General features: G+C 43.5%; 1 protein-coding gene across 1 annotated transcript in view; it reads right to left on the reverse strand.

Annotated features, from left to right (window-relative positions):
• Positions 1–27,935, reverse strand: part of LOC136050297 (transmembrane protein 132B-like) — a 134,773-nt gene that overhangs the window by 98,701 nt on the left and 8,137 nt on the right. The window contains exon 2 of the mRNA XM_065739111.1: positions 6,180–6,320. Within this exon, the coding sequence (XP_065595183.1) occupies positions 6,180–6,320 (141 nt within the window). The remainder of the gene's footprint in view (positions 1–6,179; positions 6,321–27,935) is intronic.

Consider the following 27,935-nt stretch of genomic DNA (forward strand, 5'->3'; position numbering starts at 1 on the left):
AACATTCCTGTGCCATAGGAGAGGGTAGTTTCCTATTTCCCTTGATATTTTCAGACGTGACACACTAATGCTTCTTATTATACATAGAGTGTCGTACCACGAAGGCCTGTATTATCCACATACAGCTCTCTCTAATTGCCAACTCCGAGTACCTCTTTCATCAGTATAACATCAACAGAACCAAGGTAGGTACTTAAGAGCAAGCAGGTACTTAAGTGGCACCCTACATAAAGAATCTAGAATTAATTTTGCCAAAAGAACAGGTTTTATAACTGGGAGTATGTGTCTAAGTACAATATTTGCAGAAGAATCAAATAACATTTGCGGCGTAATAGTTTTGACCATGTGTTCTCCCTCCCTCTGAAATCTCCAGTAGGCTCACTGAAACTTTCCCATCAGCAAGGATAGATCTTCTGTAGTAACTCACATGCAGTAATTCACACAACCATGAAAACAGACAACAGACTGGCAGAGCCTCAGAGAAGCCCGCTGACTCTTGAGTATGTCATACTCCCTTTGGCAACTAATAGGGAAAAGCCATGCAAGCACCAATGGATGAATAACAATTTGAAGTCATTCACTCATCAGCATGCATTTGGTATTTGTTTCCAGCCTCCCTGCTATACTCTCACAGTCCTAATTATGCAGACCATCCTACCCTGAAATTAAACTTTCCCAACTGTTACGTTAAGATTCACATCTAGGAACGATATACCCAAAATGAAGTTAATTAGGTCAAATTCAAAAACAAGACTCATTTCAGAATGATTAGGCTCATCTTTCAGAAGAAATATCACTCAAAATATGCATTAAATCAGGTTTGTGGAAAACATTGGTGAAGAGGTTATTGAAGCCACTTGGTATATTAGCTGTTGAACTGAGAAGACCAGAAAAATCATCAAGTTGCACATACTTTTTTTTGCTCTCTAACCCAGATAATAAACAAAATCAAAGAGACGTATTAAGAAATGGCTTCCACTGGCTTACACCTTCTGAACTGCCAATATATAAAATAGGAGATCAAAATTGAAAGGGCTGAAATTAAAAGCTTAATGTTTGTCTGTCAAACCACTTCTATAACCTGGAACCAGATTTCAAAAAAGTCTTAAGCCTCAGACACAGCTGATGAACTGTGACCTATTGAGTTGTCAGGAATCAAAATCAGCTCTTCTGATCATACCTAGAGGTAAGCAAGATCTGGAGATCTGACTTAGATGCTCTTTATGTCAGATATTATCAGGTGTTACTTTTCCAAGTCATTTTCATGCCCCTGTACTACAACAACTTACTCCATTGAGTACGGGGAATACTGCTGAGTTCTTCCAAAAAGAAGTTTCCTGCTTTCCAGATTTTCCAGGCAACAGTCAAGGTCCCTTGCTGTACTGCTCAAGAGGTTTTTCCAATTATCAAAGACACATTTGTTCAAAAAGATTTCCTTGGGTCATAATGAAGGTATCATATCAGCACAGCAGGGACACCATAAGAAGAGCCACTACCTTCCTGGATGCATGAACCACAGTAAAGAAGCAATTACCCAGACTACCAGTCAGTAATCTCTCTGACCCATCTCTTCTGGGGACTTCACCAGAGCAGCAGCAAGTTTAACTAAGATAGAGGAAGAAACAGCCATCTGAAAAAGCTGGCTGGCCAGGAGAGGAATCATGTGGTTACCAGGCTATTAAGCTCCCATCAGGAGAGGGACAGACTATTTCATTGTTCTTAGCCTTGAAAGACAAGTAGAAGAAAAAAAAGAAAACATCCTAATGAAATGATACATTCCCATTTGATCCTAGAACCTCAGCTTTCTACACTAAGTGGTCCTTCCTACTGCTGTTAATTGTCTATTATTTTTTTATGTCCTCTTTAAGCTACTGCGAGGTGTCAGTGCTTTTATCTTACAGAAATATTTCCAAGGCAGCTTGGATTCTTTTATACAAGAAGGCATACATGTAAAGAATAACGGTTAGTTAAAATTCTTCTTATCAGGCTTTCTGTGTGACACCATTGAGTCATTCATGTTTGAAAATGTGTGTGGATGCTTCTCACTGAAACACTCTTTACACAAAGCAGAGCATACTCCATCACTCATAATAGAGGTCACAACCTTAAAACTGGTGCGTTAAAGATAAAATTCTCTTCATCAGTGGCTCAAGAGACAGTTCTGTCTTGGGGTCTGGCCAAGGTCAGAGAATGAACTCCTACAGGATCTATAGGCCACACACACTCCACATTCAAAGCACATTTTTTTGCCCATGACACTTCTGACCTAAGCAAAGCAGCAAGTGCATAAGAATAGGAGAGGAACACCCAAGGCAGTAAGCTGCACCACACAGTCTACGACTTCTGCCCACACCTTTGGATCCTCTTTTCCTTTTCAAGCAGAACCTTCCTTCCCAAAGACCCAAGGCTGGCTGCTGTGGAGGATGCAGTGCCAAAGGACAGGAGCTCGCACTCCCACTGCCTCCCCTGCCTCGGACCAGGGCCAAGCTTTAAAAACAAAACCAAATGATACAACTTTTTCGCTCAGTTCATCAGCTCCAATAACGCAGATTTACTTTAAATAAATATGTGCCCATATCTCAACTGGCAGCCAATTTCACTTCTTTTATTTTTCTCCTAAGTGAGATTTCAGGTTCAAAGGGTATTCCCAAGCATAGAAAAAGAAGTGAATTATTTCAAAACAGGAGGCTCTATTTGCATACCTATAAATACATGAAATAACTGCTTTTCCTGATTTAAAGATACATATATAAATGCACACACTATGGTTACAATTTTTTAAAGTCATTTAAGTTATCTGAATTTTTTGAACACCTCTTAAAATGGCAAAGAAATGGAATATCATTACAGAATCTTAATCTTTCATTCAAGTTTAAAGATAGATGATGTCAAATGCCAAACAGCTGAGTGGGTCTGCATCTACTAAAAAAGATATAAAATGTCCATGCAACAGAACAAATAGTTCTGATGGAAACTTAAAGAAATCCCTCTGAAGATCTCAGCCTCCCTGCTTCTGCTTTCTGAGCATCTCTCATACAAGTTTAATTTATGCAGTGATGGATATCCTAAGAGATGGAAGCTGCATTATTGACACAGAGATAAAATAATTCCTGAGTGAGAAGAACAGGTTCGGTCACTTTATGCTCAGCCTGCAGGTAAAATCAATTTCAGTAACTTCACCAGTTAGCATAAATACCTTTCTGATTAAAGCACTACTTTGTCATGGAATTAGAATCCCCCACCTGGCTAATAATCCAATAAAATGTAATGACAGCTTTCCTGAGTGAGAAGAACGAGGTCTTTTCTACTCCCTTCCAAAGTAGAGTTGCCACTTCCCAACCTCAACTTTTGTGCGTGTGCCACGTCATTCTTCCAGAATCAAAGGTCAGGTCACATTAAGGCGTCATTCTTCAGCTTCCCAGCAAAGTAGAAACCCAGCATCGTGAATTTCATTGTTTTATGGGGCAGCTTGCAATAATTCAACATCAGCACCTGATTCTTATCTAAGCTCACCAGCCTGGCCTTCCTCTGCTTCTTGCAAGATACACTCTGCACTCAGCACAGAAATCCATTAGGATCCTTCCCTATGGAACACAAGCACCAGGTCCCAGCTGCAGGCATCATACAGGAGCATTTGTGCTTGAAGTAGAAACTGTCTTTTTGAAGCAGCAAACTTCTGATCCATCTAACACTCCCAAAATGAGAATCACGGAGTTCTGCCCCAAGCAGAGAATGACAACAACCCATTTCCTCACTCAATGAGCTCCCCAAAAGCTCCTTTGAGATGACAGCATAAGGGCAAATCAAGGCTCTGCACAGAGCAGAATGGGTGTGTGCAATATACTTGTGTATATTTTAACAATCTCTTCTTTTTATGCTCTTTGTTCAACTACACTGTCAAAAGGGGTTTTAAATACAGGCTTTTGGGACAACTAAAGAGGTGAATTTATGAATGTATTCCTAACAAAACATACTCTGCAAAGCTTTAATCTGAGAATTGTGACAAGCTCAGACAAAATGGATTTTTAATAGAATATAATGTAAACTGCCTGAAACATTATGATAAGGATTTTTTTAAGCAATGCACAGAAAGGCATGATGCACTCTGCGTGAAAGGAGGAAAGGTCTTAATTTAAACCATTTTAATGAACACTCAATTTGCGTAGGGAAATGCGAGAAATGGAGATGAAAAGCTCATGATAATGATAACACTGCAGAGGAGAGAAGGAGAAGATTAGGAAAGTAAGCAAATCTGAAAAGGCTCCCACTGATAACAGCAGCTGAAGGGAATGGAGAAGGGATTACCACCACGTCATGGCCCGACACCGCAGTTCTCCTTGCTGCAGGCTCTTACCAGCGTTGTGCACCGGGGAGGAAGGAGCAGCCCAAGTGCAGAGCAGTAGAGAAGGAGTGGACAGACAGATTTTAGCAGCACAGCAGTGATGTGGTGGGATGGTTCCCATTTTCAGCTAAGCTCCGCTCACATACAGACTGCCTTTTAGGAGCATCTTCTGTTACCCAAAGGGAGTTTCACCATGCTGACCTTAGCAGAAGCAAGTTTGAGTCTTTGCTTGTTTACACAAAGCAGCAGAATCCCTACGAAACACTTAACATTCTTCAAAAGAAACAAGAGGGCCACTGCTATGACCACAAAGGGAAATTAAAGTAAAGATCAAAGCTAAATATTTACTCTAAGCACTACAATATTTGCAAATCAGGAAGCGATCTTTCAGCAGTTTCCATTTGCATACTTTAATTAATCCAAAAATATTAAAACTAATCTCACAAAAGGAAGGGTCAAAGTATTAATTAACTCGAGATTCCTTGCTTTTGTGCGATTTAACAATTCAATACAAAGCAAAAATCAGTTTTAATAAAAAGTAAGTTACTGTGACAGGTATAAACCCATGGATTAGTGAAACTACATACAAGGCAGCCAGTATTAGTACCATGCCTATTCTTTTTTTAACTTAAAAAAAAACAAAAAAAAACAGTTGCATTAGGTAGAAAGATTTCTCTGTTACAACAAATAATTTTCATTCCCTCTCTCACCTCAGCGTTTCAGCACCACAGCCAGTGCTGTGCCCCCAACCCCACAGCCACTGTCCCTGGATGAGCTTTCCACCAACAATGGGTTCTTGTTGGGAAATCTAGTTGAAAGACAAAGCATTTGGTCCCACTGCTTCATGTGTTTGCAAAGCAAATGCACACGTCCCACTCAGTCACCTCCACTCTCCATCCTTATTGAAGAGAAGCAGGAGCTTTCTGTTTGCCATGCACTAAGGCCTGCTTTACAAATCCAGCAGTGCTCTCACCTCAACAGTGCCTTAATCCACTCCCGAAAAGTGGATCCACACAGCACACACATACTGCAGGTATCCAAAGCTTGGTGGGGGTCCTTTGCCCCACAAATACAGCTCCAGAAGTCAAAACAGAGCAGAAATACACTTTGCATGCCAAATCTTTGACAATAATCTTCGTAGGTCTATACTAGGAGCTTTCAGGAAGGATGGGTGAAAAAGGCTCCTCAAATCTAAGTTCTGACATAAAGTTTTGTGCTTTTCTAATTATGATGCAATTTCGTGCAAAACGTATGCACACTGTACTCTAAATGTACAGTAACTGCATGATAATGAAGAGAAATTGCTTGTATTGTCAAATACGTAATTCTGACTAACAATATAAATTTCTCATTACGTTTGATATAGCTGGTGGGAGCATTACCATAACAAATGCACCCAGGATTCACATGACAGCCCATAGATCCTCATAGGTGTTTTGCAGCATTAATGAGTAATACTTAATAGCTATTACTTCTGCAGCTTTTCAAATAAAAGAGACAGCATTGTCGTATTCCAATTATTTCTCAATTAATCTCCATATTTCTCTATTTTAATCCATGTATTTCTGTCATCTCTTTGGCAATGGGAATTTTGCTGCCCTGAAGGTGCAGGAAAAGCAAGCGTGAGCCAGGACGAGTTGGCTGCCTCTAGTTACACTCAGTCATCTACTTCTCAAGCTCTGAAGTGAAACAAAATGAACAAAGCTCTAATTACAGCACTTACAGTTCTTCCAACACAGATAAGGAGGAGCAAATGCTGTTGTTAAAAGAGCAATACCGCTCATTAAAGAAGTTTTCATCAGCATTTCAGCAAGAGTTAATGCACAGAGGAGCTTACCTGCTCTCTGGGTCTGGGTCATTGTGCATGCAGGTGATCGTGGCAGTGGTCCTGGCACTATCGGTCTCCTCTTGAACTCCCCACTGGTCAGCATCGCTGACTCTGATGTCCAGGATCTTCACACCAAGGGCTGTCTTAATTCTGTTGGAGAACCACAGGAATCACCTCAGTTACAGACCCCATACAAATAAATCCATAGAGGTAAACACAGAAGATGAAAGAGGAAATATTCCCTCTTGCATTAGTAATAGACTAATACATTGCAACTGCAGCTCAGCCTGCTTCAAAAGTACAAAACGGGTCCAATTATTTTAAACAGATGAAGTATGAGTTTCATTATGTGCAAAGGCAGTTAATTTTCAGCTGGAACAATGTGGAAAGAATAAGAATGCTTTCTGCTTCAGTGGCACCAGTTTGATACAAATGAAACAGATGTGACTAAGCATAAGTTGATTTAATTTGCTGTGTCTGTCCTGCAGTCTGAGATGGAGGTGTAGAGCACTGTGATATAATCCTTCCTGAAAAACTTTGGGAGTGAGGTGGCTCTCAATACTAGGGGGATTGGCATGGAAAAAAATGTGCTCTGCTTCTCAAAGACCATAGCATGGGAAGAGAAGAAAATGAATATGTTAGAATGGTCACAATGCTGGAAATAATGATGCCACTGCACTGAGATCCATCCCATGGGGCATACTAAACTTGCTGCTGGAAATAGTACACTATCAACACGAAAAACTGTGACTTCCCAAGCCCAGGCAGCACTAAAAGCAGTCCAGTACTTGGTAAAGTCACCATTTTTTTGCCATTTGCTTAAACAACCAAAAAAATGTCCACACTCCAGAAGGGCTCTGCAATAGAAGCAGATTGCCAAGAAATAGGAAACAAACTGCTTTTAATAGCAGGAACTTCATTTGTGCAGCTTGACTCCAGAAACAAGCCTGGGATTTCAACAGGAGTGCTGCAAATATGCCTGGAGAACAATTAGGCTGAAAGCAACTGCTGTAGCACCACGTTCGCCACTACTGTGACTTAATTAATTAAAAGCAATGCCAAGAGGGACCTCTTAGTTGTATGGTGGAATTAAACTGCAACTGCTGTGACTTGAAGCGTTACTTAACAGCAAGTTGTGATGGATTGGCCCCAGTGCCTCGTGGCCAGTCGGCCCTCACTCTGCTCTATTAAGAATCTCCTTTAAGTTTTAGCTGAGTTCGTGGTCTGGGATCAAACTAACTTCAAAACTCAATGGGCGGTCTTTTCTTCTGAAAAGGAATTAATTCGTCCTGCTTTTATGATGTCCTTGTTCCTCCCTGCAAGGCTTTCCTGACTTGATGGACCAAACCCATGCCTGGCATAACCAATCTGATGAAAAATGTTTCCTGCAGGGAGAGAATTTTATTTGATATTTTTTCTAATTGTTTCCTTCATGTTTCTCCGCAGACATTCATATCTCCAGACAACATGCCTCAAAGCTTATGTGCCCTTTCCGTATCATTTCCTCTTCTTTTTTTCCACAGGAACATTCATTTATTTTGTAGTAATTACCCTGGACCCAATCATTCCTGCAAAACACCTACATGGCTTCATTTCAGACGGACTTGTAGTTTACATGGGAGAGAGACAACCAAGCCTTCAGCAAAGGAGCCAATCTTTTTTTTTCTTTAGACTTAGTCAACCACTCTTCAGGGGAGAAAAGAAAAAAAAAGAAGAAAAAAAAAGGCGCTATTCTAATTTTCTCTTTCCCAGACAAAAATTATATATATTTTCAACAAATTCACCTCCCCACTGCCAGCTCAATTTGCCAGTTTTTACTTGACAATGCGCTTGGAAATCTCTAGCCCAGCTTTTCACCCAAGGCTCTGGTGAATAGAAGCTTCACTGAAGGGCAGGAGATGCATGGGGCCAGGACAGCTGGATTTCACCACAATTTCAGGATTCATCAGCCTCTTCCCATCTGTCAGAAGCCTGTTATGCTCTCCCACACAGCTCTTGCACTACGGATATCTTCACTCTACAGCACGCTGTCTTCTGCTCCCCTCTGAGCCTGGTGGGTCTCAGTAACCCTGCAGGATGTGTACCACATGGGACCTCTGCATAGCTCCATCCTTTCTCTCCTGTGCCTGAATTCAGCCCGTCCAGGCAGCAGCTAAGGCTTTCCTGATGTTCTGATCAACACTGGGCTCAACCTTCAGGGCACTGTCCCATAAGTGGGGCCTCCTGGGCTCACTGACTGTGCCAGCAGCATGAACTTGCTGCCTACCCATCTACTGTCTTGCTGGGTTAGCATCAAGTGAACATCACAGCCACTGCTTCCCTGTTCTGTTTTCCAAAAACATCTCCAAATGCTGCATTTTAGGAAAATTTCCAGTCTAATCCTTTGCAATGCATCTGCTCTGGTGGGCTGAGACAAGATGTCATTTTGCATTTTTGGATATCAGTACAGGCAGAAAGGTTGAAAGAAGGAAAAAAGTGAATTCAGCTTCTTGCTTAGGAAAAAGTCAAGAAATTCAAATCGAGCAGCCTACATATGGGAGGACAGAGCTTACTATTCTTCTGATAAGTGATTCACATCTTTTAGTCTGCCCCCAAATCCACAGGCACAAAACTGCTGTGAGAGCTGCTGACTCAGAGTATAGAAAAGAATGGGAAAACCCAATGGGAGCTAGAGATGGTGAATGGCCAATGCCCAGGCACTGGGCGTACTGCCTGCTCTGTGCCAGGCTTCAGTGACAGGGTTGGGTGGATTGCTTCATTTCCTTACACCTCCCTTCCCCATACAAATGATGGGGAAGTGCTGTTCTTCCATCTCCTAGGGGGCTGCAAGAGTGCACAGAACGGATTGAAAAAAAGAAAAGAAGTCTGACGTCCTTTAAAATTAACACCTGTATTCACAGCCTGTACCACAAAGGAGGCGACCATTTATTCATGATGCTCTCTTCTTAAGGGCTGGAGGGAGCCCAAGAGAAATGTGACATTCTCAAGCACTGCCTTTCATGACACTTACTCCTGTAAGACCTTCAGAAGAGGGAGCTGGTGGGGATGGAGGGGGGTAGTGTCAAAGCTGTTCAGAAAGGGAATCAATGACACAATTGCTTCACGAGCATATCTTGCCTTCTTCTCCAGCTATAAATGCGGAGTGGAGGAAGCTGCTTTCAAGTTAGAATGCAGAATACATCTGGTGTCCCTGGCAGAGCTTTTTCTCCTAAGCAGTGCATCCTCCTTTTACTGGGGAATATAAAGCTGAAAACATGAGGGACTGAATGGAGTGAATAAGCAGAAGCATCCCCAACCTGCCAACTTGGAACAACTATTTTAAAATGCAATCCTAGCCCTAAATGTATGCGACCCCATGAATTCAGCAGCTCTCTCATTTAGTACAAGAGGAGAAGGTACAAGTAATCAACAGAGCTGGGATGTAACTGAAGTGCTGCAAGAGGGATTTAGGCAGACGAGCGCTCAGCAGAACGATGCTGGGACTGCCACTGCCTCCTGATCAATTAGCTGCAGCATTTGAATGGTAAATGCAGGCGTGCAATGCACCCAGCACCCCTCGTAGCAGCAGTAATTGGAAGTAAAATCTTGGTAAAAAGAACTTTAAAATAGAAGCAGAAGAGAAAGATGTTTATGAAATAAAACAGGAATGAGCTCACAGCAGATGGAACGGACTCAAAATGATGGAAAAAAGACTTTTTCAGAGCTGTTTTGGAGATCCACTCATCTCTCCCAGCCCATTACAGGGGAAAACATAATCTAAGTTAAATCCTCTCTCAATGATGTACCAATAATAATGGTTACAATAATAATTTCCTTTGTGGTTTCCAAGTACTTCTGCATTCAGTCCTTCAACGCTTCTTTTTAGCCCAATTAAAAATAAAATCATTACTCCCCCCACACAGGCAATCCAAGCTGTAGGCTGGGTTGGCTAACTCATCTCTGCAGAGCCAGAACATGCACCCATCCACCCCAACTCCATGCTCACACATCGGCTAGACACCCCAACCCATCTTTAACACCAAACAGAGCGGAGCTGAGTAATTCCAAGCCCTCACAGAGCACTTTACAGATTTGAAGAATCGCACAAACAGCAAGCAATTAGTTCTGAACGAGGTCCCTGGGGAGTTTCTAGTTAAAATACATGTGTTTTAAGACACATTAAGCCAAGCACTATAAATTAAAATAATCACTGAATTCAGACGTAACAGCTGAGAACTTTGAGGAGTGTGAGTGAGACAGGCAACTGCTCCCGTATAGCAGGGACACAAGCAGCTCTATAAAGGGGTAGAGCATATTTTCTAAAGTATTTATCCACAAATGCTATTTCTTTGTTCTGTTACATTTTAAAAGATTTGTCACAGTTTTATGCTCATGCTACTTCCCTGTCAAATCCTTCTTAAAATAGCAATGCCAGGCCAGCTGTGTTTGCAGTAATGTGAGTAAAGCTATCTAAGTATTTAAAACACACATCAAAATACACAAAGATCCTGGAATGAATCAAGCCCTCGTCTAGAGGCTATAAGTGTAGAAGCACAAACAATATGTGTTTTTAGTAGGTAAGTGAAACAGGTACTCTTCAAAGCCCAGAGGAGAGGTGTAGTGAGATGTGCAACAGAGGGCTTTGAAGTGCACTAAAAAAAGGAAAACCCTAAAATGTTCGAGTAATGGCATCACGTGGTTAAGTATTTTATATACATGATCCTGGAAGAAACCCAGAGGTAGTATTTATTAGAGTGAAATATTGGGAACTGATGTCGGGACAAAAACCCACCACGTTTGGCTTTATCCCTTCAGAGAACTCAATAGAGATGGAAGCAATGACATTCTAGATCAGGTGGAGTTTCATTCAAGATATGACCTCCACATCTCAACCCTGCTAAAACCTACTCCAGAGGCTGCCCCCTTCATTGCCAGCCCAATGCATAATTGGTCCAAATTATTTATCAAAACAAAGCATAGATTCACTGTGCTCTGCCCCCCAACAAGCCATCATAGGGCCAAGGTTCCTTGTCACCACCCCACAGAAGCACCTCTCACCTTCACACCACAACAGGGAATTTGCCTTTTCCTCTCTCCAGGATAACTCAATTTCCCTCAGCATCTGCTATTTTTATATAACCTCTTGTAGCTGTCTTATTTAACCCCATCAAGCACTGGGGATGCAGTTGCTATAAAGGCAGTTATTACTGCTGTATATCAAAATATCTCCATCCAACAGGCACTCAAGGAATAAAAGTCAACACCAAAGGACCAGGAAGAGCAAAGCAAGAGAAAACAGCTGCAGTGACCCACACAAGGCAAGGCAGGAACAACGCTGACATGGTGGCCAATAAAGCACAAAGCCTTGGGGAGGAGGAAGCCCTCTACAACCTCAGAGGGGACAAGTGCTGAACATTTAGAATGATACGACTGCCCTTCTAGACAGACACGTGAAGGCATAACCTACTTTTTCAGCCCACCAAATGGATCAAAATGTGCTGCGCATCAGCCTCGCTAGCATATTGGATTTTGAATAATGAGAAGAGTAAACAGGACTTTAATTCGGATTCTGACAGTAAAGTGCTTTCCACGTGATAAATCAACTATTAAGAAAGAGAAATTAATGCAGTGTACCAAGCTGTGTGGTGCATGATGGCTTGTGATCTGGAGGAAGCATTTACAAAAGCATAACCGAAATAAGATGGCACAACCAACAGGAGGTGGTGTTGGGGCAGTCTGTCATCAGAAATCCTCCCCCCACCCTGTGATCAAACTCTACGTAGAACTTATCTAAAGAAGTACAGCAAATTTTCTCAGGAGGACCTGTTTTTCCTAAAAGCTTATAAATGTTTTAGGAGAGATTCTTCGCTGTTCTGAATCACCAGAGATCACTGAATTTCATAGTGAATTTGTGGTACTGGAAAGTTGAATTTCACGTCCGTGAAAGTGAGCCAAAAAAGGAGGGGTCACCTCTCAAGAGTATGTTCAAAGGGAAACTCTTTCTAGATATAAGAATGTATTCACAATACCAGCAAAGAGCATGCAAGCATCTCCAAAGCAGTCAAACATTATTGTGCATTTACACATCCAAATGGAAAATTCCAAGTGTTTAGCCTTTTTTCCTTTAAAAGAAAGGAGGCATTTTTAAATGTTATCATCACATGGCAGCAGAAAATCCATTTTTCAATTTGTGCTCTCTCTTACTCAGGTACATAAAACAACAGTAGAAAGACACTCTAATTGGCTTGAAATTAAAGCTATTAATTTTTATTCTTATTTATTCCTGTCACAAACCAGACCTATTTATATGGGTTTGCAACACAGCCGTGGGAATCTGAGAAGTCCTGAAGTCTTTCTGCAGTACAAAATCAAAAACTTTCTCCCAGTGATCTCCATTCTCATCAAAATACGTCAGCAGTGAAACGTTTACCTTCAGGGAGAAAAAGGCTCCACATACTGGGGCAGGAGACCTCGGGTCCAATCCCTTTGATTCACAGCACTCTATTAACCATGTAACTGCATGGGCACATTCAAAATGGGAATAAGTATCTTTTCTCATCTTGGTATGGAAATTCATTCCAGAAAAAAAATAATATATAAATACTGCAGGTCAAAGAGTTCTGCAGCAATTGGCATTTTCATAATAAAACTAAAAGCTATAATTTTTTTTCAATCCATCTGAAAATATTGTTGGGCCTTTGACACGTCGATGACTTTAATTATAGCATGAGCACACGTGGCTTGAGATTGTGCTGAAAGCTCTTCAGTTCCACAGCCCAGGCCCCTGCCCACCACCACAGGGAAGCATTTCAGGTCTTTTGGCTTGGCTCACCCGGAGGGCAGCAAGCACTGAACATCTGCAGAGAAAAACCCAATACCAGCACCTGTCTGACACTTTACACTTTCAGAGCATTCAATAAACATGAACTGAATATTATTACTATTGATCAAAAGGAGAGAGGGAACCTTCTCCAAGCACTGATTCTTATGCTACCAACAGCCCTTCCTCATCAGTATGCACACCCTACTCTGAAAGGAAAGTGATATTTTCCTTTCTTCCACTGCCTCCACTCAGTTAGCAGAGTTACGACGAGGTGATCATTATTCAAAGAGCTCAAGAGCGCTTGCTGCCATGCCACCCTCCAACACCTGCAGGAACTGAAGTACGTGCCCTCTATTCTGCAACACAACAAGCCATGCTGTCCCTCCCCCCATGGAGAGGAGAGGTAAAATGCTGTAATGGTTTCCTATAACACAAGGCTGCAGAACAAAAATCAAAGCCCGTTCAGACTCTTCAACCTCTCTCTGAAACATCTGAAACACTCTATGTCCTTTACCTTGAGACCAATGCAATGCTATAATAGATGAAACCATTCCTTCAAGCCTAGAAGCACAGGAGAAAATGCATTATCAAGTCTGAAGGTGTCCGGAGTATTTGAACTTGGGATTCTTGCAATCATGCAGAAACACAGCTTTGAAAACTGTAATGAAAATATCAAAGCAAGTCAGAGGTTTCCTCCCGCAAAGACAAAGATACTTATAGGTTTCCTTTTATTGAAAGGCTCCTTTCAGAAACCGGCGCTGCGGAGACGTCTGCAGCCTGAACAGAGTGCAGTCCTCCTGGGAGACAGTGGATCTTTGTGAAGGGGGTCATTTTTCTGCCTCTACAAGTGAGAGGGGAAAAAATAAAAAAAAAAGAAAGAAAGAAAAAAAAGCCCTGAAGGTCATGGTTTCTGAAAGCACCTAAACAACAATAATAAAAAAAAGAACTTTCCATCCTTGCAAAAGCAGATAATGAGCTCCATAGCCCACCCTGTCATGGCCAGCACAGGATGGGGTTTTACAGCGTTTGAAGTCATCCATCACAGCGGCTAAATTTGGTCACCACCTTGGAAACTCATCCATTTCCTTTAGGAAAGAAGTCTGTTCGGTATACACAACTCAAGTCAGACTGTGACAGCCAAACCCCAAGCAGCAGATGCTTGGGAGGCCCATGGCAGCCCACCTGCAGCCCAACTCATGCTTCAGCACAGACAATGTACCTTTAGGGCACCTATCATCCATTTTTCAACACTTGCTCTGTACTCCAAATCAAAAAACCAACAAAGGAAGGGCCGCTGTCAGGAGCACTGCACAGGCTGTGGCGAGGAGGCAGTGACCTGAGCACAAGGGAGGGGAAAAACAAAGCACCGCCATGAAAATCCATCTAGAATTAAAAAGGCCACAAGAACTTCGCCTGAACTAGTGCTTGTTGTTTTTATTGAATTTTTTTACAGTGTTTTATGTTGTTTAATCGAAGAAAGAAAATGGATGCCATAAAATATGCAGAGCTAACTGGGACTGCAGAGTACATCGCTGAATATTGCTAGTAATGTCATTTCCCCTTTACTGTCAAAAAATAAAAATATTGTTCTTTATATCCCTGTCACATGGAGCAGAGGTCCGCTTGTGCTCACGATCAATCTTCTTGGAGTGCACCTTTACCTTGAGCAGTATGTGCTAGGACAGGGAATAAGCAAAGCTCAGGAAATAATCTCCCTTTCCACAAGATAGAATTCAATTTCCAGTACAGCTCAGACCTGTACTTTTCTTGAAAAGGTGGAACCATAAATTACAGTAAGAAAGCATTTGTCTGCTTCTAGTGAAAAGTTTAGTGAGCATTATGATTATGTGGGTTGTACTCCAGGCACCAATGACCAACAAGCAGGCTAATAATGCGTGAATTCTGATGAGAGCCAGCCCTCCAGCTGGGATAAGCCATCAAAGCCTTCTTTCCTATTTTTTTCCCTCTGCGTTCCCTCTTGTAAAAATCTCTTCTAGCTGCAGACAACTTTCCAAGATTCTTCTAGAGAGTAAGCACTTCCCAAGGAAAGAGACACACCAGGCAGCCCTTTGGCCACTACCCCAACAGGACAACAAGGCCAGGATGATGCACCCTGAAACCCACCCAGCCCTGCACAGCTGTCAGGAAAATCTATCAGCCACAACAAAAAACCTGCTTGCCATTTATGACTGTGATTGATGGTAATGCAAGAAACTAATGGCATTTTACTTGCTTGTCAAAAGAAATTACTCACCCTGGGCCAACGGGACTGGGGAAGGATTATTCAATACTTGCAGCAATTTTTAAATTAAACTCGAGCGTCTGTAGAAGAGCAGTTGGGCAGCAGCTTCAGGATGGATCCAAACGTGATGGAGCACATGGGCAGATCTGCTCTGTTTACCAGCATGGCTGCGCTGCTCAGCTTTGCCTTCAGTCCCTCCCTGTGCATGGAGGACAGATCCTTCACCCCAGCTCAGCCCCAGCATCCCTCCTGACAAGAGACAGTTTGGGTGCAGGTGGCACTCACTCATTAACCACCAGGACAGGGGGTTCTGCAGCCCTCTGCCAGGATCTGATTTTTACAGGTGGGCTCCAGCACCAAGCACCATCCCCGGGAATTTCAGTGACACAAATCAGTGATAAAAAGTCGCTTAAACCTGGAGTGTTTCACAGCATACACACTGTGTTTGCAATGACAAACGCTCTAAAAACATCCCTTTCCTCGGGGAGCCAGGGGACACTGAATCAACTGCCAATAAAAAAAAGGCTATGATGCTTTTTAATGTATTCATTGGTTTTCAGTGAAAAACACTCAGTGAGATACTTTGTCCCACTGAGCATTAAGCACTTACCATCCTTGTTCTCCTTTTGCAACCCTAACTACTCCCTACCCGTCAGCCGTGAATTTGCGATTAATGAGCCTTGTTTAGAGGATGCAAATGCTGAAATAGTTCTGATACACGGGCTGGAAGCACAGAAAGATGAGCTCATTCAGCGAGGGAATCTGCTGTCCTTGGGGGGAATCCAACCCTACCATAAAGGAAACCAGCTGCTCAGTGACTGCAGCAGGGCAGCACGCTGTGCTCTGCCCCGAGCTGCCCAGCCATGCTCTTGCAGCTCGACATCCAGAACAAAACCATCCCCATGCATTAAGGATGCTGAATGTCTGCTTGTAAATCCAGGGCCGGTCAAAAAACGGCTGTGATTGGAAGGAGGATGGGGTAGCTACAAAAAACAGGTACATGTACACACGTCAGGTTTAATACAGCAAAAGACCGACAACATAGGGCTAAACTCAAACTTACACTACTTTTATGCTTATACTTAAGCAGGAAAACAGCAGCCACTCCCCTTCTGCTTCTCCTCATGCTGTTTTTTCCTGCTTATCATCATCTACTATGTACTCATCAGTACTGATGTAAAAATATTGGATTGGAGGAGAGGCTTCAGAATATGTTTGACCAGTTTATAAAATGCATCAGGATGGAATGCATTGCTCTGCTGCAGTGTTCACTCCCAGATACATTCCAGGAAGCTGACCCCAGACACCAGGAGACTCTGTACCTCCAAATTGTAAATGCATCCCAGTGACAATGCTAACGAAGCCAGAGCTTTCCAAGCAGCCTCCTGCAGAGGAGGGGTTGTCAGTGCCTGTGCCCCGTGCTGTAATTATTTCCTCCAGCAGTTACTGCACTGTATCTGACACTATCATGGATTCGAGCGCCAAGGCATTGCAAGTGACAATATCTTCTGTGCCAGTAATTACTGACTCAAAACCACATTCTCAATTACTTGCATCGATAGTTTGTGAATACTCAAAGAGAAGCCGCTATTTTACTTTGGCTGAGGATTTTTATTTTTTTTTTCTCATCCAGTAGTCTGGATATAAATTACCTGATTTGTTGATGAAAACCTCAAATGACAAAGCCACCATTCACAAAACCACTAACTGCATGGACGAGCTCCTTTGATTTTAAACGGTGTTGAGAAAAGCACTCTGTTCCACCCGGTACTGCAGCCTCCCTGACTCGAATCTTCATTGTCAAGCCATCACTCTCAATTAACTTCAGACCCAACGATTTCAGGTGTAACAGCCGCCTGCCAGCAGGGCTGAAGGCTTCAAAAAGCAGGCCTTCAACCCACAGCCTAACACTCATCTGTCTGAAAGACCAACACTGTCCCTCTGTCATCCCAAGCTGTGCAGCCTCAGCACTGCTGGTGCAATCAGGCTGTACCTCGTCTCATTTTCACACAGGGAAACCCTTTCCTTAGAGACCTCTGCAGGACTTTGTGAAGCAAAGTAGCTAACGTCATGTATGTGATGCTATGAAGAGTAAATGGAAGTCAAGGTTCAATTTTCCTCACATGCACGTTAGCACTGAGAAAGGCTAGGTCTGGGGAACGTAATCAACAGCTGCAGGTAAATATAAAATACAACTGCAAAATGCATTTATTTGTATTTATTACATCTTGCACATCTACATCAGGCAGATTTCATTCCACAAATTGAGCCTGATCTTAAATCATTTAATGGGAGGCTGGTACACTGCAGTTCTGCTGACCTGAAGGACTCACACACAGGTCAGCTCTGCTCCCTGGGTGAGGAAATTGAACATGAAGTTTGCTGTTATTTGAAGAGTTTTCAAGTTTTCCTTTGTTGCACGTGCTTCTGAGAGCGCGGTATTGAAAACTAGTTATAAAGAAAAGGCCAATAAATAGATGGCCTGTGCACTAAGAATTGCTAGAAGAGTCCAGGGAAAAACACCACTGCAATCTGATGGTAGACTGTAAGATTCAAGCTTAAACAGAAGGACAGAAGGGTGATCTCTCCTCCCACCCCTCCCGTGGCCTCAGCCCCTTCATGCCCACAAACCTCAATAAGGGTTCCAGCCCTGACTGCCTTTCCAGCTCAAGAGGAGAGTTCTGCAAAGGATATACGGAAATACAATAAAGGAATTGGGACCACCTCTCAACACACTCAATCTCAAACCAGGGCCAATAAGAAAGAAATGCAGTGATTCAAACCTGAACTAAAGATGGTGAGAGATGAGAAAACAACTTGGCAACAGTAAGAGCATCACTGCATTAGCAAGGAGGTCCACAGGGCTAGTAAGGGCTTTCATTACACAGCAAAACAACTGAAAACATCATTGCTCACCCACCAGCACTACAGCAGTTACATATTCAGATTTCTTTCTGGAATAAGTGCATATTCATTTTGATTGACATTTCTTCACTTCATACATTCAGATCATGTCAGGGGAAGAGTTGACTGAATTCACAATGTGGTACTGATTGAGTTTCTAATAGGTACAGCTGTCAGAAGGATGTGTAAGAATAACTTTCAGAACCACTTTCACTTGGTCTTTCAGCACAAGGAGCAGGCAGGATGTGCTGGGATACACAGTCCTTGGTGCCCTCATCCGACCCAAGGCATGGAGCTCAAGGGGCAGCAGAGGTGGCAGGAGGGCACAGACGAAGTGGGCAGCTCCCAAACTGGGGGAAAGATGCCAAGGAAAGTTGGCACAAGAAGATTCTCAGCTTAAGTTTGAGCTCTTGGCCAGAGATCCAGCCTTGGGTTGTGCTTCTTGGCACAAGACAGACAGCTCCCACTGCTCTCAATCACTGCCTAGAAATCAAAAAGCCCTGTGGTTTTCCTCTGCTCACAGTCCTTCCTCTGAAGTTTTCTCATTCCCTTAGAAAGACATTCAGGAGATAACTTTGAAACAGGCCCAGGTTTGTCCAAATGTTTTTCCTTCTCTGCACCAGCCCTCAGCACGCACAGCATCAGCATACAGGAGCTCTGGCTGCCTCCACCCTTTCCTAATTAGACAAAGAAAGGAAAAAACCAGGGCTCTTCAACACTTAAAACCAACCAGTTTCAATCAAATATTTCAAATTGCCCTGCTTGTCAGAGCAGCAGTGTCCACAAAGAGACTGCAAACGCTGCAATTGTTTTGCAACACGGTCACCCACAGCTGGCGGCTCCGGGATGCCATTTCAATCAGAAATTTTCCATTTCAAATGCATTTGGCAGTTTTGTGCGTGGTGGGAAGTGTTCCTCGGCAAAGGGAACTTTTAGAAAGCTGCAAGGAGCACGGCGCAGGTGGCTTTTCTTAAAGCCTGGGTCAAAACACAATTTCCCAGGTCGCTGTAAACATTCCTTTTTGAAAATAAATAAATAAGCAAATAAGAAAGGCAAGGTGCTGTGCTGTGCCTTCTGCACTGCTATTAGGAAGCCCAGAGGCTCCCGCTACAGCAGACAAAGCCTTCAGTCAGTCCCACGGAATATGCACAAGACAAAATGAAAAGAACAGTGGGAGGAATTGGCTTAAAAGTGCATTCACTGTACTTTCCTTTGCTATAAATGTAATAATAGGTAACAGCTCCTTGCAGAGTCGAACAGACAATGCCATTAACTCTTTTTTGGCTCCAGCATTCCAACCACTCATACCTACTCTGTGTGCTAACATCCATTGCGTACTACAGGACAGATCTCGAGGTCCTCGCTCAAACCCTCCCTTAGATGAGTTCCTAGGATGATTCTTGCACGTCGCTTTCATATTTTTCCCCACAGTGTCACTCAAAAGCCCAAAGGCACAGAAGCCCTGCGGGAATTAATAATAAGTACCTGCATGTTTGTACCAGGAGCCAATGCCTGAAAGAAAGAATCAAAGAAAGAAAGAAAGAGCAAAAGGAGAGTGGAAATAAAGCTGGAGGATGCGTTAGCAGGAGCACTTCTGAGCAACTTCCCATTTAAAACACGCATGGGATAAATTCACCTTAAGCATCAATTCAAAGGGAACAGCCCATCATCAAAATAAATCAGCACTGATTTGGCTGGAGGTTTTAGCCCCACAGGCAGGCTCTGCAGCCACAGCCGATCCCTCTGCTGTGCTGGTGCCACCAGAAGATGCTGCAACAGGATTCAAGCCAACTTTGCTTATCGGTTCTGAACCATGAGGCCAGCCGGCCGCATGTGCTGAACGGTGCTCTTTTCGAGGCTGACATCTTTCTATTTATGTTACCTAATTCTTCTCATCCAACTCCCCATGGCAAGCTAACAGTGGAAATCACACAGTATAAGCTAATAGGGTTATGTAAGCATCCATTTGCTGCACATATGCTCTCCCCCCTAAGGCAAGTGATCACCGAAACTGTCTGTAGCAAGAGGCACACCTTCCTTTTCTGATGTGTAAGCACATGGAGTTGTGCAGATGCTTCGGAGTGCTGCTGTGCCTCTGTTGGAGGGAGAGGTGTAGGTGGCTGAGCACAGAGGCACCTAAAAGCACTGACAGGCAGAGGGAAAGCCCGAGAGACAACCCCAGGTCAGGCATCTCCTTCCTCCTGTCTGCTTGTGATACAGTTACACCAAAACAAGGCAGCTCCACACAGCAGCTCTGCATGCAGCACAAGACAGCCACAGCTCTCCTGCCCAGTCCAACTCCTGGCACTGCCCCCACAAGAGCCTTCTTACTTCTCAGTCTCCACAAAGCAGTATTTGCTTCTCCAGTTAATCCTAGAATCACAGAATTATTAAGGCTGGAAGGCACTTTTAAGATCATCTAGTCCAACCATCAACCCGTCAGCACCATGCCCACTCTTTCCTTCTGCTTCCTCTTCTGGTTTACTCAGTATCATTCTCCAACTCCACTTTTACAACACAAAGACAAATTAATTTACATAAGCAACTAAACTGTTTCAAAGCCAACTGTGTGTATGGACATGGATGGTTCCTTAGTTTCAAATGCATTTGCCTTAGTCCACTTACAGTTCAAAATAAGAATACTCATCTCCTTAACTTCTGAATTCCTGCTCCCTTCACTCCAAGGTGCACAGGAATGGCATGGGCCCTACTTTGGAAACCACATCCCTCACCTTCTGGAACCTCTGAAAACACATCTAGGAAATAAAATTTTATGTTGCAATGCTTTGTAAGTATGCATTTTGCTTACACATATTCCTTTTTTTTTTTTTCAGTCTTTGCAATGTTTTAACATTCCATTTCATCTCTCAGTTTTGGAAAGACCTGTTTCTAGATACAGTTTGAACTTTTTTCCAGAGCACATAACCCAGCGGAGGTGGGGGCTTTGCCTGCTTACACCTACAGCTGCTGTCTGTACGTCTCCTTTCCCTTTACACCTCCCAAGATTGCTGCTTCTCCCTCCTTGGCAGTTTGGAGGGCACAGATGCTCTGAGCACATGGACAGCAGTGCCATTCCCAAACTGGCTGCTCCCTTTGGTTTTCTGGCCAAATCCATTAATCAGGCCTGATCCTGGGAGCCCACGTGTGCACGCACTGTGAAATCCCCCCACAGGGCACTGTCTTCCACCAAAACACACTGCCCTTTGCCAAGCTCTCTGTGGCACAGCAGCAGACAGAACTAGCTAATGCAGCCCCGCACATGCTGCATGTGCCCTCCAGAGCCCTCTGCTTGTCTGCTGGACTGAAGGGAAGGGATGGCTTCCCTGGTATGTGGGAAAATCTGCTTTCCAACGCCTTAGTGCTGTCAAGCTGTGCTTCTCTCTGTTCTCACCCACAGCCTTCTCCAAGTGTGGCTGCTCCGTTTGCTTCCTCCCAGCCGTCACATCAAGCAGATGCGTGTTATCCCATCTGTGACACCACTGCCAGGGCAGCACGCAGCCAGCTGCAGCAGCCATCACACCAGGGCTGAGCACCTCACTTGTCTCTTCATCTTCCCACTGCAGGCAGGGCCAGCCCACCTGACCCCAGCTTCAGCCACGCAGCTCCAACACCATTACACCTCGCTAATGCAGATGTGTGTGAGACCTTTTAAAAAGCCTGGGGAAGCCAGATTCCACTTTGCTGCAATAAATTTAGACACTGTGTAAGATGAGGGAATCCAATAAAGTATCATGTATCTTTCTTCTTTGAGCAGAATTCGCCAGTCTCTGCACTAGTCCTCCTGGCACATCAAAACCTGCAAATTCACTGACTGTGAATTTCAGCAGCTGTTCAGTCATGGGAGGACAACAATTGTAGAATCTTAAAGGTTGGAAAAGACCACTGAGATCATCTGGTCCAACCATCAGCACATCACCACCAGGCTCATGTTGATTCACACTGCTCATCTTCTTCCACACCGAACACGTAACTCTGGGAGCAGGCTCTTCCCAGGGTACAGCATCACCAAAACTCACTCCAAAATAATGTTTGAATCTAAGTTTATGTGGCATGTGTCCAGGACACACGAAATCCAGAATCCAACATTTACAGTTGCTGTTTCTTACTGCACTTACCTCCTGCCAGCAGACAGTCTTTACTGAACCTAACAAAAATGATTCGAGCTAGTGTCAGGCTCCAACATGGCACAATGAGCAACTGCAGCACACAAGAAATGTGTTATTTTATCCATCTTTTCTTGGGTGGTAAAACAGAAGCACAAGAAAAGCAAAGAAATCACTCAAGGCCACACCAAGAATAGCACCAAAATCCCCCACCACAGGACATGCTACATACTTGTAGTAACAGAAATATATATGTCACTGCACATCACAAAAGCTCATTCAAACCAAAAATGTATCGCTTGCTTCGGACTCCAGCCAGGTGACAGCACATACATCACAGAGCTGTCAACAATCTGCTAATCTTGGCTATGAAATGTAGGATAAGGAGCTTAAAAATACAGTGCTCCTCCAGAAGCCATAAATTTTGCTGGCTCTCTCTCACATACCACTGGGTAATAGGTTTGCTCCAGCCATTTCACTCCCATCTCCAACAGTTAAACAGTTCCTTTTTACGTGTCTATTTAGGGAACAGCAATCAGACGTACAAAACAGCAGAAATCAGACAAACAAGATGGCAGAAATCAGACATGCATGAACAGAGGAGAAACAAAGACCCCCTTTCGCTCCTTGGCTGAGAAGAACTACTGACTTGCACCTTTCTGGAGGGTGCAAAGGGATGGCACAGCCCCATCAGCGCAGGTTCAAGCAGTGACTTCAGTGCTTGTTCATGGCATCTCACATCAGGCACATTTTGAGAATAGCCTAAAGGAAACACAAGCCCCTGTGCAGGTCAAGTTATGATACTTTACAGTCAGCAAGCTCACCAACAACTACATTACCTCGCTCAGCTTAAACACTACCCCTGCAGCTGCACAAGTCGGCATTTAACTTGCCATGCTTTGTGCAAGCCCAGTTCTTTGAATGAATTCCTCTTCCAGCAAATGGCTCACTGTGTACCTGCCATTCTTTATTTCCAGCTCTGGCCACAAACTTCAATTTCTCTCCACAGCACTTAAACAGCACATAATTACGACTAATTATCGATCACCAAGGAATTACTAGTTGACAAATCCAATTTTCACACTGTTATCAAGCACGACGGCAGACCAGAGAGGATAAAGGTACCTGCAGGTCTGTAGGCAGGCTGGGATCAATGCTGCTACCACGACCATCCTTTAACCCTGAAGACCACCATGTTTAGGGACCTATCATGTAAAGCACCATAAAGCTATAGCAAGTGACAGTTCTCACCCCAGTGAGTTTTACAAGCCTAAAACAACCCAAGCCTTTAACATCTGTGTTCAATTTGGCTGTGTTCATACCACCTCCGAGTTCCATTTCTGCAAACACTCTCCTAAGCAAGCTGGTTGGCAGAGATGCTCAGAGACAGCTCATTTCAGGGAAAAGCACCCCTTAGTTTTCCTCAAAGCAGATTTTAAACTTGCAGGCTGTGGTGCACCAGTGGATCCCCAGCGATGGGTGCACCACAGAGGGCAGAGCACCACACAAGGCTCAGGCAGCCCCTGCCCAGCCCATGCACGAGCTGCTGCAGCTATCAGTCACGAGGGGGTTTGCTCTGGCATTTGGGGACTGTGCAAAAGGGGATCTGAGGGAAAAATAAAAGAATTCCAAAAAAAGTCCGAGGGAAAAATACACAGAGCTGGCAATGGGGCTGAAACAGAGCAAAAAGCAACTTGTTTTAATAAAAACTCACCTGATGGATTTATTCTTTTTTTTTTTCCCCAGTTGTATTTCAATGGAGTTATTCACATAATTCAAGTAGACACAAATCCCAGCGTGACAATATCCATGCTCTCGAAAGCCCAGTGGCATCCCTTCCAGCATGACTTACAATCAAGGGAAGGGAAAGTCCGTTCCCGTGGTACACACAAATTGGTTTATTATTAGAGCTCATCCAGCACCATTATTTTCTGACAGAAAATGTGTTTCTCACAGAATTGAAATTTCTGCAAAGCACATTTTTCTTGCAAACACTTAACTTTTCTTTTGGGAAAAAACACATTTTGCTTCAAGTCTGCTTAACATTTCGATACATTTCCCTTTCCCTTCAGTTCCAAAAGAAGCACTGCAAGATCTGGGAAATGCTGCACTGAACATCCCTGGCTCCTCAAACACTGAGCTGAGGATGAGCCCCATATGCAGGGATCTTGTAGGTGCCTTTCTGAGGGCTTCATTCTTACAACAGACTCAACCCTGCTCTGCTTCCAGAAAGTGAAATATGATTTTATTAAATGAAGCCCTTAAGGCATTTGATAAGACTCTGTCACGCTGAACATTAACTACATTTCCATTGTCTTGCAAGCCCACAAAGAAAGCTGCCCTGCAGGGAGACAAACTCATTCACAAATCACACCCGTAGGTAATGGAGATGGTCCAGGTGGGTACTGACAGACACAGGCAGGCAGAGCACCTGAATGATGGATGGAGCCATTCCCATTTTGGGGGTATGCAAGGGATAGCAGCTCCCTGCCCAAACTCGCCACCCAAAGCTGGATGCTCTTTTGGCCATTTGGAATTGATCTGCCTTGCTGAGAGAGCAGGAAAGAGCTCTCAGCCCCGTGGCCCTTGTTCAAAAGCAGCAGAGTTTGGGGTTAGAGGTGGTATTGCCTCTCTACTTCTAAAAAGCATCTTACTCTTGAGGTGGATCACTGGAACATGAGAATAAAAACAGCAATTTATAAAATGAAAGCAATGACTGACGTTTCTTGTAAAAATACCACAAGACATTACAGATAAAGTAACATCACATAAATAGGCCAAGCATTAGAGCCACAATCACCGACAGCAACACGGGGCACACAGCAGTTTAGCAAAGGAAGTGAAAAATAGCGGATGTGATTTAAGAGGCAGACAGAACCTACACTGGCAAGTTGTAATTACTGCCGCTGAAACCCAGCCAGGATCCTGGTTGACTGCCTCTGGGCTTGTGAAATGCAACCCACAATCCTTAAATGACCAAATGATTGAGACCTGGGCTTTGTGTTGCCAGCAAGATGCTGCCATCCGCCCGACCCAGCAGGACGTAGCCCAGCACTAATACAGAGGAGGAACAATGCTGGTGATTTCTGAAGTCTCTGACCAGATATTGACCTGAATAAGTTCTGCTCTGCATGGACATTTTTTTCTCCCCAGGCAGTACAGCTGCAGTTTTCTTTCAACCATTCCTCAACTTCAGCAACCTGTAAGCACCCACTGTCTAAGCAAAGGACATCATTCATCCATGTGACGGTTCCCAGAATGCAGAGATATCTACCCAATTTCCTAAGACACATTAATATTACAGTATGGCTTTCTCAGCCCAAATCATAAAGACTGAACCAAGTTCTCCTGACGTTTTATGACAAGGTGATTAATAATAGCAAGAAAAAGAATGAAATGATACCAGATTATAAACTATTGTAAATCTTTCAGTCATCCTGGGAATAATGAATGTAGATTTCTTAGGAGAGCAGTACAGGTTTAAACAGAATCCTTTTAGTTTTTCTGTCAGTCAAAATGCTATTTATATAATAGCAGAAACAGACAATGAACTCATCTAATCTTAAAACGAAGGTGCAGCATACTGAAGGCTAAGGTTACCAGCACCTTAACTTTTTTTCCATTAAAAATAGGAATAGAAAAAAAAAAACATCCTAGGCTATAATTCCCAAAGTCACCGAAGCAAACGTTCCACCACAGCCATCATTTCTGAACACAAAGGATTTCTGATCAGAAACCACACCAAGAAGTTCAGAGCACACACACCAACCAAACTCGGTCCAACTTGGGAAGCCTAAACTGATATGGCCAACTTTTTTTTTCCCCCAAATGCTTTTACTCAAGTTTTAGAGTGTGGTCAAAACTGTAGCAGCCCAAGCATCCACTGGACCGCAATGTCCCACACTTCCTTGGCACGGGTTACAGTGTCAAGCAAAAAGCAAACACAAGCTCTTTGTGAGCTGTTCCAGGGATGCTGCTGACCCGTAGCCCCCACCTGGGATGGAGACTGTGCCTTGCTCTGCTTCTGGCTGCACAGGGGACCTCTGCTCTCCAACCCCTTCTAGCTGTCCTAGACATTACCTCTCTGAAATAATAAATAATACTGAATTTGAGCTCAAGCAACTCACACGAGGCAGAGTCTTCCAAAGAAAAATGAATAATGCATGTAGGAGATATTCATTTGGTGAGGGAAAAAAAAAAGCTAACTTCAGTTTGAAATAAAGCCCCAGTTGCCTTGGCAAAAGGATTTAATTGCTGTAATCACTACATCTCCCGTAAGGTCGCTGTTTGAGAGAGTCCACAGTACTCTATTCATTCTGTATCTGCTCCATAGCAAATGAAGGATACTGGTCCCAAGAGCATCAGTCAAATACTTCTGAAAATGCTTACGTTATTTTTAAAGGGCTATTAGCTTTGGTAAATGAGTCAAAAGTCATCTTCGCTGGAGAGCAAAGGTACTTACACCACATTATGGAAATAACAGCAGGAAACGCCATAATTAAGACAGTACTACTAGTATAACTGTGTGTCATTAAAATCGGGACCCAAAATGTCACTGCTCCCTCTCCATCCGTGTCCTACCCACCCACCTCACTGCCCCCAGCACACCTCTTAGCGATTAATGGGAGCACGATGCCAAAGCACTGGCACACACACGTGTGCCTTGCACATAACCAAATCCACATTCAAACAGTTTTACTGGCACAAACTCTACGGAAGTTAATTAAATAACCCCCTTTTCTGTGCATAAGAGAGAAGACTCTGGCCAGGCAAATTAAATTAGAGATGGGACACAGCCAAACTCCCAGACCCAATGCAACCCAAATCTTACAATGTACTTGGGTCCCAGTCCAGGTTCTCACAGTCTGCTCCCACTTCTCCCTCACCCTCTGCAGCCTCCCAGGATGGGACAAACCTTTCAGGCTGCCTGCATGCACCACTCAGTGCATTTTATCACCATCTTCCACTGGGGATCTGTATCAAAGCACTCATACGTGTCCTTCCTGTGGCACATTTCTTGCCCAGACTCTCATTAACTTAAGCAGAAGCCCATGAATAAGGCCCCATCTATCCCTCACTTGTCCTTCTCTTCCTTTCCCACTTGCTGTCTTCTAGGAGCAGCACCATTACAGATGGAGGCTGAGTGAAAACAAATTTGACAACTCCTTCAAGAATCCCGCAAAAGCTCAGGCCACACAGTGAGAAGAAAGCAACCAAAAAAGTTTGCTTGCCAGGAAAATGAAAGCAATAAAAAGAGAGAGGGAAACAGGGAGGGGAAGGTATATATTTTGTATAGACATCCTTCTGCATGTCTACATAACTCTCAAATGAAGCACTGCTCGGTGCAGGGCACTGATACAGCCTCCATGGGCTCGAGAAATAGCTCCAGGTGCCAGCCCTACTTGCAGGATGGCAGATCATTTGTCACTGCTTTCTTCTCCTGCAGCTCCTTTGATTCACCTGAGATCCAATAACTTTGTTAATATGATTGCTTTCATACACTAGTCAAGTGCAACATCCAAGGCACAATGGCAACTCTCTGAAGCAGTAAAAACCACAAACAGAGCACAGGTCTCTGCTCTGCTTTTTCCAAAACCCAATTTTCTCATGAGTTGCAAAGGGAATAGGGAACGTATCTTCCAAACCAAGAAGACCTACCTACCATTTGCTTGCGACACTACAACTCCTGCTCTTTCCCACATCATTCCTCTGCA

Source organism: Cyrtonyx montezumae, unplaced genomic scaffold (genome assembly GCF_038088225.1).
Source record: "Cyrtonyx montezumae isolate F1298 unplaced genomic scaffold, pur_monq_1.0 scaffold_23, whole genome shotgun sequence".
Taxonomy (NCBI): Eukaryota; Metazoa; Chordata; class Aves; order Galliformes; family Odontophoridae; genus Cyrtonyx; species Cyrtonyx montezumae.